Below are 11757 nucleotides of genomic sequence, written 5' to 3'. Positions count from 1 at the left end.
TTAGTTAAATGAATGAAAAAAATTAAAAACACCACAAACAAACCAAGTTTTCATCATATTTTCCCCAGTTTTGACTGAGTTTCATTAGCTGGTGTGTCAGAATCTGATCTTTTCCTTATTTTTCCCATAACAAAAAAAAGCAGCTGTCATATACAGAAGAATTTAAGAAGAAAATTAAAGGAGTGATTATAAGGTCCTTGGGTATCAGAACTTTGTAGTCATTTCCAGGAAATGATTTTTTTTTTCTATTTCCCTAATACCAATAAAAATCTGCATTATATACTCAAGTGCATGCACTATTCATGAGTGCTCCTTCTACTTTTTCAAAATCCATCACTCTGCTTGTCAAAGCCAAAAAGAGCCCATTTTTAACCTGAAGGACTCATGTCACGACATGATTCAACATATGTTTTCTAGTTAAAGATGCTCATTTTGCTAACTGCCAAGGCGACCATGCAAGGGACACTGTTAAAGTACTCATTTAAATAAATAAGCTTATGAATAGAGCGTACAGGGTGTGGTGCGTGGGGCCAGACATGGGAGATGATTCTGACTGCATGCCACCTCCAGCTTCCTATCAACATGGGAGCCATGCATTAAGGTGGCTGGTTCCACAGCTACAACACTGAGGCCAGCTAACAACACAGTGTAACCGATTCCTTCACGTCCCACCAACCTCGTTGGTCACTGGGCATAATTACTACCCAACTTACACCTCCCCTTGCAATGTTTTTGCATCTTCTTAGACTCTGATTCAGAGACTGCATTAGAGGTAGGAATCTGGTACAAACACTTTTGATAACCCTTTGAAGGAGCATAATGGAATTAGCTCTCTAAGTAGTCACCCAGATATCTCAAGTTGGAGAGCATGAACACATTCTGTTGTGTACTTTCTACAAAACCACAATGGGTGATAGATACATTAGTGTTCAGGGTAACAAAATCCCAATAAGTCTTGTAACCTTGCAAGTGAAGAGATGCAAGTGGTACACGTAGACCTTATTTTGGAGGTCCACAAGGGTGTGCCTTTAGCACCTTTATAGCTTAAGGGCATTATCTGGTTACAGTTTGCTGACCTGCTGCTTTTCGGAAACTTGGTCCCACCTGTAAAATATTACTTGGGGAACCAGAGGAAGGTTGTAGCAGCACCACTTTCTCCCCAAACACATCTCAAAAGCCGAGAAGGTAGAGGACGGACATATTTTGCCTCCTGTGACAAGTATACACTGATTGTTCTGTTTCCATACTGATGACCGGGCACACTAATCTACAGCATCAGTGAGAGATGTGAAAGGAATCTATCCTTTCCTTGGGTATAATGCTGAGAAACTTTGCTGCTTTTCAAAACTCTGAGAAATCCCTTAAAGCAGCATGTAATTATACTGACAGAGAGGCTGACAGTATAATTTCCCATTGTGAAGGGGACATTTTGGCCACTCAGAGTTTAGCCAAAATCAAACAACAACAGATTTGCTCTATAACATTACAGCCTGTCTGTAAAATACAGAAATACTTGCTGGGAGAAATTATACCTATGAGAGCAAAGCTCAGCGAAATGTCACATCACCTAATAGTACAACAGAGAAAACCAGCAATTATGCTCTGTTACTTATAGTAAGAATCAACTAAGTGTGTAAGAATGTGTACCCTTTGACTATATGAAATATATGTTATTTGCCTTCATCAGCAATTTGAACAATAGCACAGTTAAAAATGTGTGTTTTATTGGAAACAGATATATTTACCTCACTGACAATTACAGTTTCACTCTGGATTTAATCTGCACCATCAATCCTTTTTTCCTTCTTTTTGTTCGTTTGCTTACATTTCGATTTCTGCACGGCCGAACTTTGCCAGGGCAGGCAATGTCATCTGAACATTTCAAGCACCCACAAATATATATGAACACAACCATCCATCGGAAAGATCTCTACCACACAGAAGACAGAAAACCAAGAGAAAATGTTGGCTCCACTCTGCTAGAGGGGAAATTTTGAAAGGTATCATAGCCCAAGACTGTTTCTCATCTTGCTCTCCGATAGCCAGAATGGCCATATATTTTCAAAACATGTTCTTCACTGAGGTTTGGCCCCAGGAACAGAGGTGGATTTGGTACTAAGTACATAGGAAGCATCCTTAATTGTAAACGAATATGACTGCTAGCAAAAATGCCAACTATTTCCTCTGTAAGCTAGATGGATTACCCAAATAGGATTACCCCTTTCAGCCCTGTCCTTTTACCTCTACATTACTAGAGAAGCCAGAAGAAATCCAGCAGTGTTAATCACTGTTTGAGCTCCCCGAAGGGACCAGCCTTTTACAGTCTCCATATGTATTAGATAATGACAGTAAATTATGAAGTGAGAGCATCTCCCCAGCTTGAGGATGCAAATACCATCAGGGCTGGCCAGCTAATGGCTGATCATGGGGTCTGTTGTGACAGAGAGAAAAAAGGGCTATAAGGGCTTCTGGACATTGAGAGAGATTGCACCTTGGGTCTGGCTCCATCCAAAAAGTCTACCTAGTCTGCTGGGCAAACTTATTCTCCTCTCTCTCCTGCATTATTTACACATGTCGCCCTGGAGATTCCAATCAACTAGCTCCTTCCCTTGGACCCTGCGAGTCTAAGGTGGTTCAAATCAAGGGGAGTTCATACACAGAGAAATAAGAGTTGAAGCAGCATTGCCTGCCCATTTAAAGTTGTGACTGGCCAGAACAGGAACGTCATATGCAACAACCCAGTTGGACAGAAGAGAGATGGGTCAAGAAGGGGAAAGTCAAATACATGTATTTCTGTCCCGCCACCAAACGCACAAAGAGCACAGCAGCCCTCCAGGGATCTGATAAATTTGTCTCCCCCGTGACAGCTGACAGGGATAAACCTTTCATGTATTGGCAAGTGCTCTTAACACATCTCTTCTGGGTGGAGGGTGTGCCCTGAACCCAGTAGTCCCTAGTTTTAACAGGACCCTTTAGGCTCTGTTGTAAAACAAATATGTAGCACTTACTGATACTCATAGCCTCGTAATCTAGTTGTAAAGAGTCAAGAAAGGTCTGTTAAGCTTTTTGTGCTGCTTTGACTTCAGGGGTAAACATTCAGAGGATGTGGACACATGAACATGAAAACCTGCTGAAACATGACAGCTGAATTAAAGATGCAGAAGACACCCCTTTGTAACTCACTCCTGGAGCTGCATCCGTTCCTCTTGCCTCCAACCTGACAGACCGTGACACCGAACTTCGCAATTAGCTCACAAAAAAAAAGGGTCTTGCAGTAAAATTTTTCTGTTATCTCTGTTTCTACAGTCAACTCACTCTCATTCTGTGCTTTGCATAAATTATTTTGTGCATGAAGCAACTTGAAAAAAGGGAAATTATTATTACTTATCTGCCTGACTCATGTACAAGGAATGTCCTTCTCCTTAATCATGGAGAAGGACATTCATTAAAGGTTACTATTTTAAAAAGATATTTTTCATTGATTTTTTTTTTCCCTATAAGACTATTCTTACTATCCTATGAGACTCCTGTATTTATTTTTTTTTTTCACTGATTGTTCTTTGAGCATGGGAAAATTTTGACAATGCAAATTTAGAAAACTAAGCTGCAGTACAGCATATCAAACTCAAAATGGGTCTAGGTTGCTGCTACCTCATGCCCATGTGGAAAGTACTGCTACAGGATAAATATATGTTTTCTTTTGGTTTCCTTCTGAAATTTCAATCACTTGAATGAACTTGCATTATTTCAGTAAAAGGCAAATTCTTGAAATCCAAGTTATTTGGAGTACACTTCAGAAGAACTCTGTGTTTAGGCCAGATTACCCAAAGATCTGCATGCTTTGCAGGAGCATGTCATACATCTGCATTTTTTGTGTCTATCAAGCAAAAAAAGTTGGGTTTATTTCCAACAAATATTTCAGTAGACCAACTGTCAAAAAACTTAAGAGCAGAATCAAAGCACTTCAATTCTCTTCAATTTCACAGAAGAAAGAGGAGGACAGGAAGAGGGAAAAAACCACAAAACCACCCAACCACCCTAAAATGAAACCAGACTCTCTGAGTTCTACCTCTTTTTCAGGCAGTTTTAGTAAAATCAGAGAGACAGCATTGTCTATCACTCAGAGGTCTTACGGAACAGATGAGAACAGCAAAGCTTCTTCCCACTGTGTGCTCTTGATAAGAGTTTATCATTGTCAAAATATAGACGTCAAGTGCCAGGCACTTGGAAGCAGCTGGCTAATAAAATGAACATAACCCAGTTGCCTGGTTCAGGTTGGAACTGCTATCTCCTGCCCCCAGACAGGACCAAAGGATGGACGTGAATTGTCAGATTAGCAGTTCAGCAGAAGTACCGAGGAGACTGTGTGCATTTTTTCTGTGCCCATAAAACATTTCAAGACCTGCAACTAAAGCAGGCTAACAGAGAAGTGCTTTTAAATGCCCAAAAGATGATCTGTCTTCCCAGCTTATGCTCCTCTTAGTGTGTTTCCACTACGTGGCCACTTCCCAAAATGTAAGCAGCCCTCCAATTAGCCTTCCATGTTAAAGATCTATGTCTGCGAGTGTGCATTATTATAATCATACTGAAAACACATACTCCATATTGGAGCTCATGGGAATGGGCTGCAGAAGGGAAAGGTTCATATACAGCAAGCTTAGCTTATGATAAATTTGGCAATCAGATCTCTATAATAACATCAGCTCTTTTTAGAGCACACACCCACCTTTACTCTCTGCCCCCAAAACACATCTGGTTTCATTTTTTTTTGAAATAAAACAGTAGGAAGATGATCTATCACATTCTTCAGTCATCTCCGGAGCTTTTCTTTTTCTAATGCCAACTAGGGTTCTGTAGTGTCTTCTTCAGTCTGTCCCCTGCTCCCTCAGACTCCATCCTCCTGCACAGCAGCAAATCCCAGCCTTTGGGTACACTTTCTGTGACCCACCAGCAACCTTTATGCTTTTGAGAACAGCTGTGAGTATGCTGCTCTCTTGTCCACAACTTCTGGAAAGTTTGTCTGAGAGTAACACGGTGGTGCTCTGAATTGCTTGGAGATGACCTGCTAGGTATGGCTGGGCTATATCTAAAGTTCTCAATGCTTGCAGATAGCAAGGCTGTTTTGGTGGCAAGCCCTCAAAAGGCAACAGAGATATAGAATAGAGTCACAGAATCATTTAGGTTGGAAAAGACCTTTAAGACCATCAAGTTCAGCTGTAAACCTAACACTGCCAAATCCACCACTAAACCATATCCCTAAGCGCCACATCTACCCGTCTTTTAAATACCTCCAAGGACGGTGACTCAACCACTTCCCTGGGCAGCCTGTTCCAGCGCTTGACAACCCTTTCAGTGAAGAAATTTTTCCTAACGTCCAGTCTAAACCTCCCCTGGTGCAACTTGAGGCCATTTTCCCTCATCCTATCACTTGCTGCTTGGGAGAAGAGGCCAACACTCACCTCACTACAGCCTCCTTTCAGGTAGTTGTAGAGAGCAATGAGGTCTCCCCTCAGCCTCCTTTTCTCCAGGCTAAACAACCCCAGCTCCCTCAGCCACTCCTCATAAGACTTCTTCTCTAGACCCCTCACCAGCCTCGTTGCCCTTCTCTGGACACACTCCAGCATCTCAACGTCTTTCTTGTAGTGAGGGGCCCAAAACTGAACACAGTATTGGAGGTGCGGCCTCACCAGTGCCGAGTACAGGGGCACGATCACTTCCCTACTCCTGCTGGCCACACTAGTTCTGATACAGGCCAGGATGCCATTGGCCTTCTTGGCCAGCTGGGCACACTGCCGGCTCATATTCAGTCGGCTGTCAACCAACACCCCCAGGTCCTTTTCCGCCAGGCAGCTTTGCAGCCACTCTTCCCCAAGCCTGCAGCGTTGCATGGGGTTGTTGTGACCCAAGTGCAGGACCTGGCACTTAGGCTTGCTGAACCTCAAACAATTGGCCTTTGCCCCTCGATCCAGCCTGTCCAGATGCCTCTGTAAAGCCTGCCCACCCTCAAGCAGATCAACACTCCTGCCCAATTTGGTGTCGTCTGCAAACTTACTGAGGGTGCACTCGATCCCCTCGTCCAGATCACTGATAAAGATATTGAACAAGACCAGCCCCAAAACTGAGCCCTGGTCTTTAGCATGGTCTTAAGCAATCTGTAACATGGTCTTAAGCAATCTGTAATACCAAGGCCAGAAGAAGCCTTGGGTCATTAGAAGCCTTCATGACAGGGCTTCTTCACCCCACTTGGTTATTCAGCCATACTTGTACCACACATTAGCAGAAGACTCTGCGACTGCTCCAAGAAATGTGCAGTCTAAGCGGAGGTGATGGAAAAATTTTAATGGAAGTACAACAAATGCATTTAAATGAAAGATTAAGATTGCAGTAGCCATCTTAAGAAATTAAACTGACACTTTCTTTACTATAACACAAATGGTGACTGTGTAAAGAATATGCCTTGTTTATTGGCAACCGTACTATCCCATGTATTCTTTTATTTCTTCAGCAATAACAGGAACAGCAACTTCAGGCTAAAAGAATATCATACTTCCTCTTTTCCTAGAAATCTTCCCAAAATGTATGACCCTATTCCTGTCAGCCAAACTGTCACTAGGGTATTTGGCACAATATGTCATCTTCTATGAAATCTACACCCTGTGTAGGTGGCTCCTGCATCGTATTTCTAACACCAGCCAACATTGCCTCTGTCCTTGCACAGCTCAGGATCCTTCACTTCCAGTGGACTGTGTTATGAGACATGAATTCCTCTATGAAATGGTGCCAAACACGTCTTTAGTCCATTAGTAGTTTGTGCCAGTTGCATTACAGCTAACTAAAATACTGCAGGCTTCTAAGAACTCCAACAAATGGTCGTATCTGCATCCCTGTGTCAGGACAGGGGCTCTGTGCACGTGCTGACTTCATTTACATCTTGGTTGAGGACCATAAAGCAAAACTGAGCTTGAATCATACTGCAAAACAGTAACTGTTTTACATCTGCCCCTTTGCAACGTGCTTCTTGAGAAGGTCCTGAAGTCAATCTTGCATTGTAATATGTCCCTTATGTTACAAGATATTAGTGCAGAATAAAGTACCTCAGGAACCAAATTTTTGGGGGATATAAGTTGGTGTAGCACAAAACAGCAGAGGGACCAGCCAAGCAGATGGTTAGTGATTTTCATCTGTTCTGCATAGGTCTGCTAACAATACTGAAAAGTAGTCCCAAATCTGCCTCTAGCTATGTCTGATTTTTCTGTCCTTACCACAGTGAAGAAGGCTACGCCTATGCTGAACAGAATGAGCCAGGGCTCCACATGCAAAGAGCACAGGAGCTTGTGTTCATGCAGCTAAACTCTCCTTCTCACAAAAGAAGATGGTCTTTGTCATCCAACCTGCCAGATACAGTCACCCTGCAATGCAGGGACATTTGCGGGAGACAACTACTTGGCATGACCCAAAGGTGTGCTGGGCAAGATGCTCAGTGATAAACCCATGCTCACACCGCTGCTCTGGCTGTTTGGTTTGCTCACATACTTGTATTGCCTTATGCTTCTACCCCTACTTACAGGCGGTGCAGAGGTAAAGATATGTGACTGTCTTAGAATAGAATCATATAATCATTTAGGTTGGAAAAGACCCTTAAGATCGAGTCCACCTGTAAATGTAACACTGCCAAGTCCACCACTAAACCATGTCTCTAAGTGCCACGTCCACACGTCCTTTAAATACCTCCAGGGATGGTGACTCAACCACTTCCCTGGGCAGCCTGTTCCAGTGCTTGACAAACCTTTCAGTCAAGAAATTTTTCCTAATATCCAATCAACAAGCCAAGTCTTACAACAAGCCAGGGCTGGAGCCACAAATAAAACTGAGGCATCATGACCCTGGCCATGTCCTCATTGCTGGGCTATGCTGCTAGAGAGTCTTCTTGTTTGGGTGAGTGCAAGAGGGATCGCTACAGCTCTGAGCTGTGGCTTCAGAGCCTGCCCTCACCTCACATCCAGTCATTTAAAACTAGACTAAAACAAATATTTGAGGAGATTTCTGCTCTTGGCATTTTAACTTCTAAGCCTGTCTACAGAAATGCTTTCTGCAGCCAAATTTATGTAAGATGGTAATCAATGCCTGGATTTATATTTGTGCTTTGTCAAGAACTGTACTAATGGGGAATCAGTAGTATCTGCTAATCTGTTCTCTCTCCCAGGTTATCCATGTAGATCCACCAAGCCCAGGACTTTGATTTATCTCACGTATTCAGTCATTGAATAATGGCCTTTAATTAAAAAAATGTATCTGTCCACCTAAGATGTCTGGTGACTAATAAAGACCCTTAGGAGAAGAAGTCTAACAGGCTAGACACAACAGAGTCTAGGGAAACATTCAAAGACAGTATGGATCAAATGACATCTCTAATCAAATGATCATTAGCAGGAGCATTTTGTGTCCTGTTGCAGATCCTGACAGATCACTGTCCTTTACCCAGCTAATATGTTCTATTAATCTTATTCAAGAAGCAATGTTTTACAGCAGGCTTTAAAACCAGGACAATTCAGAACTTGTCAACTCGTAAGTAAAGCACAGCACAGTTATTTGCTAATGTGATAAGCTGATATTTTCTACAGACTGGAAAAGTACAAGAAAACAAGTAAATGCCCTTTTCCACTGTGACATTAACACAAGACTGCGTGCCCCATCTTCCCAAGAAGAAGATTCCTAAAAGCCAAGCTTACAGCTCAATTTAATATCATGCAATTCAATGGAAAGTCTGTAGAAAACCACCTATCAAGGAATATATTTCTTCCCTATACTGTCCTTTGCCCATAAGCCTCCCATGCTCACATGTAGCTCTTTCACACCCAGTCTTTAACAGCACTGGTGCTGACTCAAGTGCAAATCATTACAGGCAACCCCCACGATCTCCTCTATGGATTACGCAATGATCAAGTCTCTGCGACTACTTAAAAAAGTAACCCATCAAACAGCAGTACTGAGACTGAAGTGACTGCCTCCACAAAGGTTAAACAGGTATCTCACTTCCACCCTTATCTGTTGTCTAGTGAGATGTTCTTCATACAAATGGGCTGAAGAAGGAAAGGCAGGTTCAGAGCATTCATGTAATGTGATCAGGTCCACTATGAATTTTACTTTGTGTCAGTACTTGAATATTTCAAGACATAACTCTGAGTCAGAGAAAATCCAATATTTTTTTTTAACAAGAGGTGGAGAGCTCCTGGTGGAGAACAGTATATTAGTTCCCATTTTGTGGGAGCTTCTGTTTGAGTACAGACCAAACAGAACAGAAAGTAATAAGTATTGCAAGTGTCTTTGCATTTATTTGACTTCTGGAACAACAGCAGCAGTTCTCTGAACTTTCAAACTGTCCGTATTACTAGTGGCTGTACACCCTCAGAGTCATATCAAGAATCCTCTTGACAGCAAGGAGCAAACAAAGAGACAGGAGAGCAAATGACAAGAAAGAAACTTTCCTAGGGTCCCACAGGGCACTGCATACAATCTGTGGACTCCAAGAGGTACTGAGAGCTGCTGGACCATAGAGAAGGAATAAAGGAAAGGATCTGGGCCTAAAGGATCCTTAAATAAGTAGAAAAGTATATGTAAAGTGAGTCAAACCTTACTGAGCAAAGCCGTCCCCAGTCTCTTGAGACTTACTTTAAATAAAAACAGCAACTCACCCTTTGACCTGGTAAACCAGGGACTCCAGGCTTGCCTTCCAGACCAGCCTCTCCCTTTAAAAGTGAAAAGTTTTAGAAAGTTAACTGAGTAAGAAAAAAATAATGAACTATATAACCATTTCCTAGCTGTTTTGTGCTATCGTTACTGCATGTCTACCTAGACAACTCTTACCTGATAATTACGTTGTCCTGTGAGCAGAAGAGAATAAGAAAACAGAATAGAGAAAAGTGACAATGCCCTGATTAAATACAGAGCACACAACTATATTTAAATTACATAATTAAAACCAGATTTACCTAAGTAACGCATCTTCACAACACCATCAATTTCACAAAACCCAATCAACAGTGAAACACAACGAACAATTCAAAAGCGAGGAAATACAGAGTATTTGCAAATGAGGCAGCAGTGACAGTCTGAACTGAGATATCCTGCAGAGTTGGGTTATAAAATATAACTAGAATAACCTACAATTAAATCAAAAGTAAGAATGCCGTCATGTCTAAATTGTTGCAAATATTGTGTTGAAACACAAACACACATACCCAATTCTTATTTTTCATCCACAAAATATTTTAGCCAGGAACTTGTGGCATAAAGCCAACCCCTTTTACAGCAACCGTTCTCTGACCTTCATTACATGATAGCTTACAAGTTGCCAGTGAGTGCCTCTCTGAGATGTGCTGAATGCCCAGACAGCTCTTCAGGACATTAGAAATATAAAAACAATCAGGTTCTGCATAACAACAACCTTGAGGGAAAGTCTGACTCTGTGCAATGCCTGCCCATGTCCTGGGTGCCACCTCCATACGTTCAGAGTGGCCATCCATAGCAGGAGACCTTCTCTCAGCAGTAAAGAAAACAGGAGGTTGGGGGCACTGTTTAAGTTCTTCGTGCCCGAGTAATGTATAAGGTTTTGCATGTATGCCTCACACCAGTCTGAGTTTCAGTTTCTGGGAATTGCAAGCGGTGAACCAACTTACCGGAGGTCCAGGAAGTCCAGGTTGGCCTTGTGGTCCTTGTAGCCCAGGCTCTCCCTACAGAAATGTTTTTTAAAAAAAAAAGTGTTAAAATATCTGTATGAAAAAATTATATGGGCACATTACTCATGTTGGCCATCTTTACAGGACCTATACCACCCCTTTCCTCGTAGATCCCGAAGAACCAGTGCAGAGACCAGCTGGTTTTCTCCTTAATCCTCTGGCTACTTGAATTATCAGCACTCATTAGACTGCACACAGACTGATCCACCCACGCTCAGCAGGCATTTATCCATAACTGGCTCTTTGTTTTTTCAAAGGTAGTAACTCTGCTGAAGACACTGGGCTATCCTGGATATTCCAGTAAAACACTGTGGGTTGGGGTTTGGTGGTGGAAAAAAGCAATTCTTGCAAAAACAGCTTCCACAGGCATTTCCCCCAAGCCAGCACAGCTGTGAAGGGCTTTATAGCATCATTTATATGATGCATATCATTATATTAAATAACAGTAAAATACAAATTACACACCTACCAACATAAAAGAAAAAATTAAATATATTTTATTTATATGCAGGACTAACAGACTGAAGCAACTGGTGCCTTTTCCCTATTTGAGTGCCCATGTTCAGAGAGAAACTCAGCATAAAACTCAAATACAGTTTAAGTTTTACATTAACACATCCCTGGACTTAAAGAATTGTGTAGGTGACTCTCCAATTTATACTTCTCATTTATGTTAGATTCACCGCACCTGAAAAGGACATTGCCCTTTTTCCTTTCTTGTTTATTTTCTCCACTGTCAATAGGAAAACTTGTTTCTTGATGTCCTGACAATGCTTCTACCCACCTTAATTTTGAAGCATTATTTGAAAGCAAAATCTAATCTAACAGGCAGTTGAACTATATAAAAGCATCCTTGCAAAGGAAGAATAGATATTGAATCTCTCTTACTTGCTCTCCTTTTAGGCCTTCAGTACGCACCTGCAATAAAAATGCAGAGTCATAAAGGAAAAAAAAGAGGAAAGACAACGCAGAAGGTGCCAGGGGCATGGTGGTCCCCCACAGTGTAATTTTCTTCCCTTGC

General features: G+C 41.9%; 1 protein-coding gene across 1 annotated transcript in view; it reads right to left on the bottom strand.

The window, feature by feature from the left end:
- Window positions 1-11757, bottom strand: part of COL22A1 (collagen, type XXII, alpha 1) — a 215563-nt gene that overhangs the window by 77021 nt on the left and 126785 nt on the right. Inside the window, exons 19-21 of the mRNA XM_009320934.1 lie at window positions 11625-11654; window positions 10677-10730; window positions 9693-9746 (exon numbers count right to left, since the gene is read on the bottom strand). Coding sequence (XP_009319209.1) covers window positions 9693-9746; window positions 10677-10730; window positions 11625-11654 — 138 coding nt within the window. The remainder of the gene's footprint in view (window positions 1-9692; window positions 9747-10676; window positions 10731-11624; window positions 11655-11757) is intronic.

Source organism: Pygoscelis adeliae, unplaced genomic scaffold (genome assembly GCF_000699105.1).
Source record: "Pygoscelis adeliae isolate BGI_AS28 unplaced genomic scaffold, ASM69910v1 Scaffold342, whole genome shotgun sequence".
Lineage (NCBI taxonomy): Eukaryota > Metazoa > Chordata > Aves > Sphenisciformes > Spheniscidae > Pygoscelis > Pygoscelis adeliae.
Note: the sequence above shows the minus strand (reverse complement) of the source record. Positions and strands in the feature narration are given on the sequence as shown.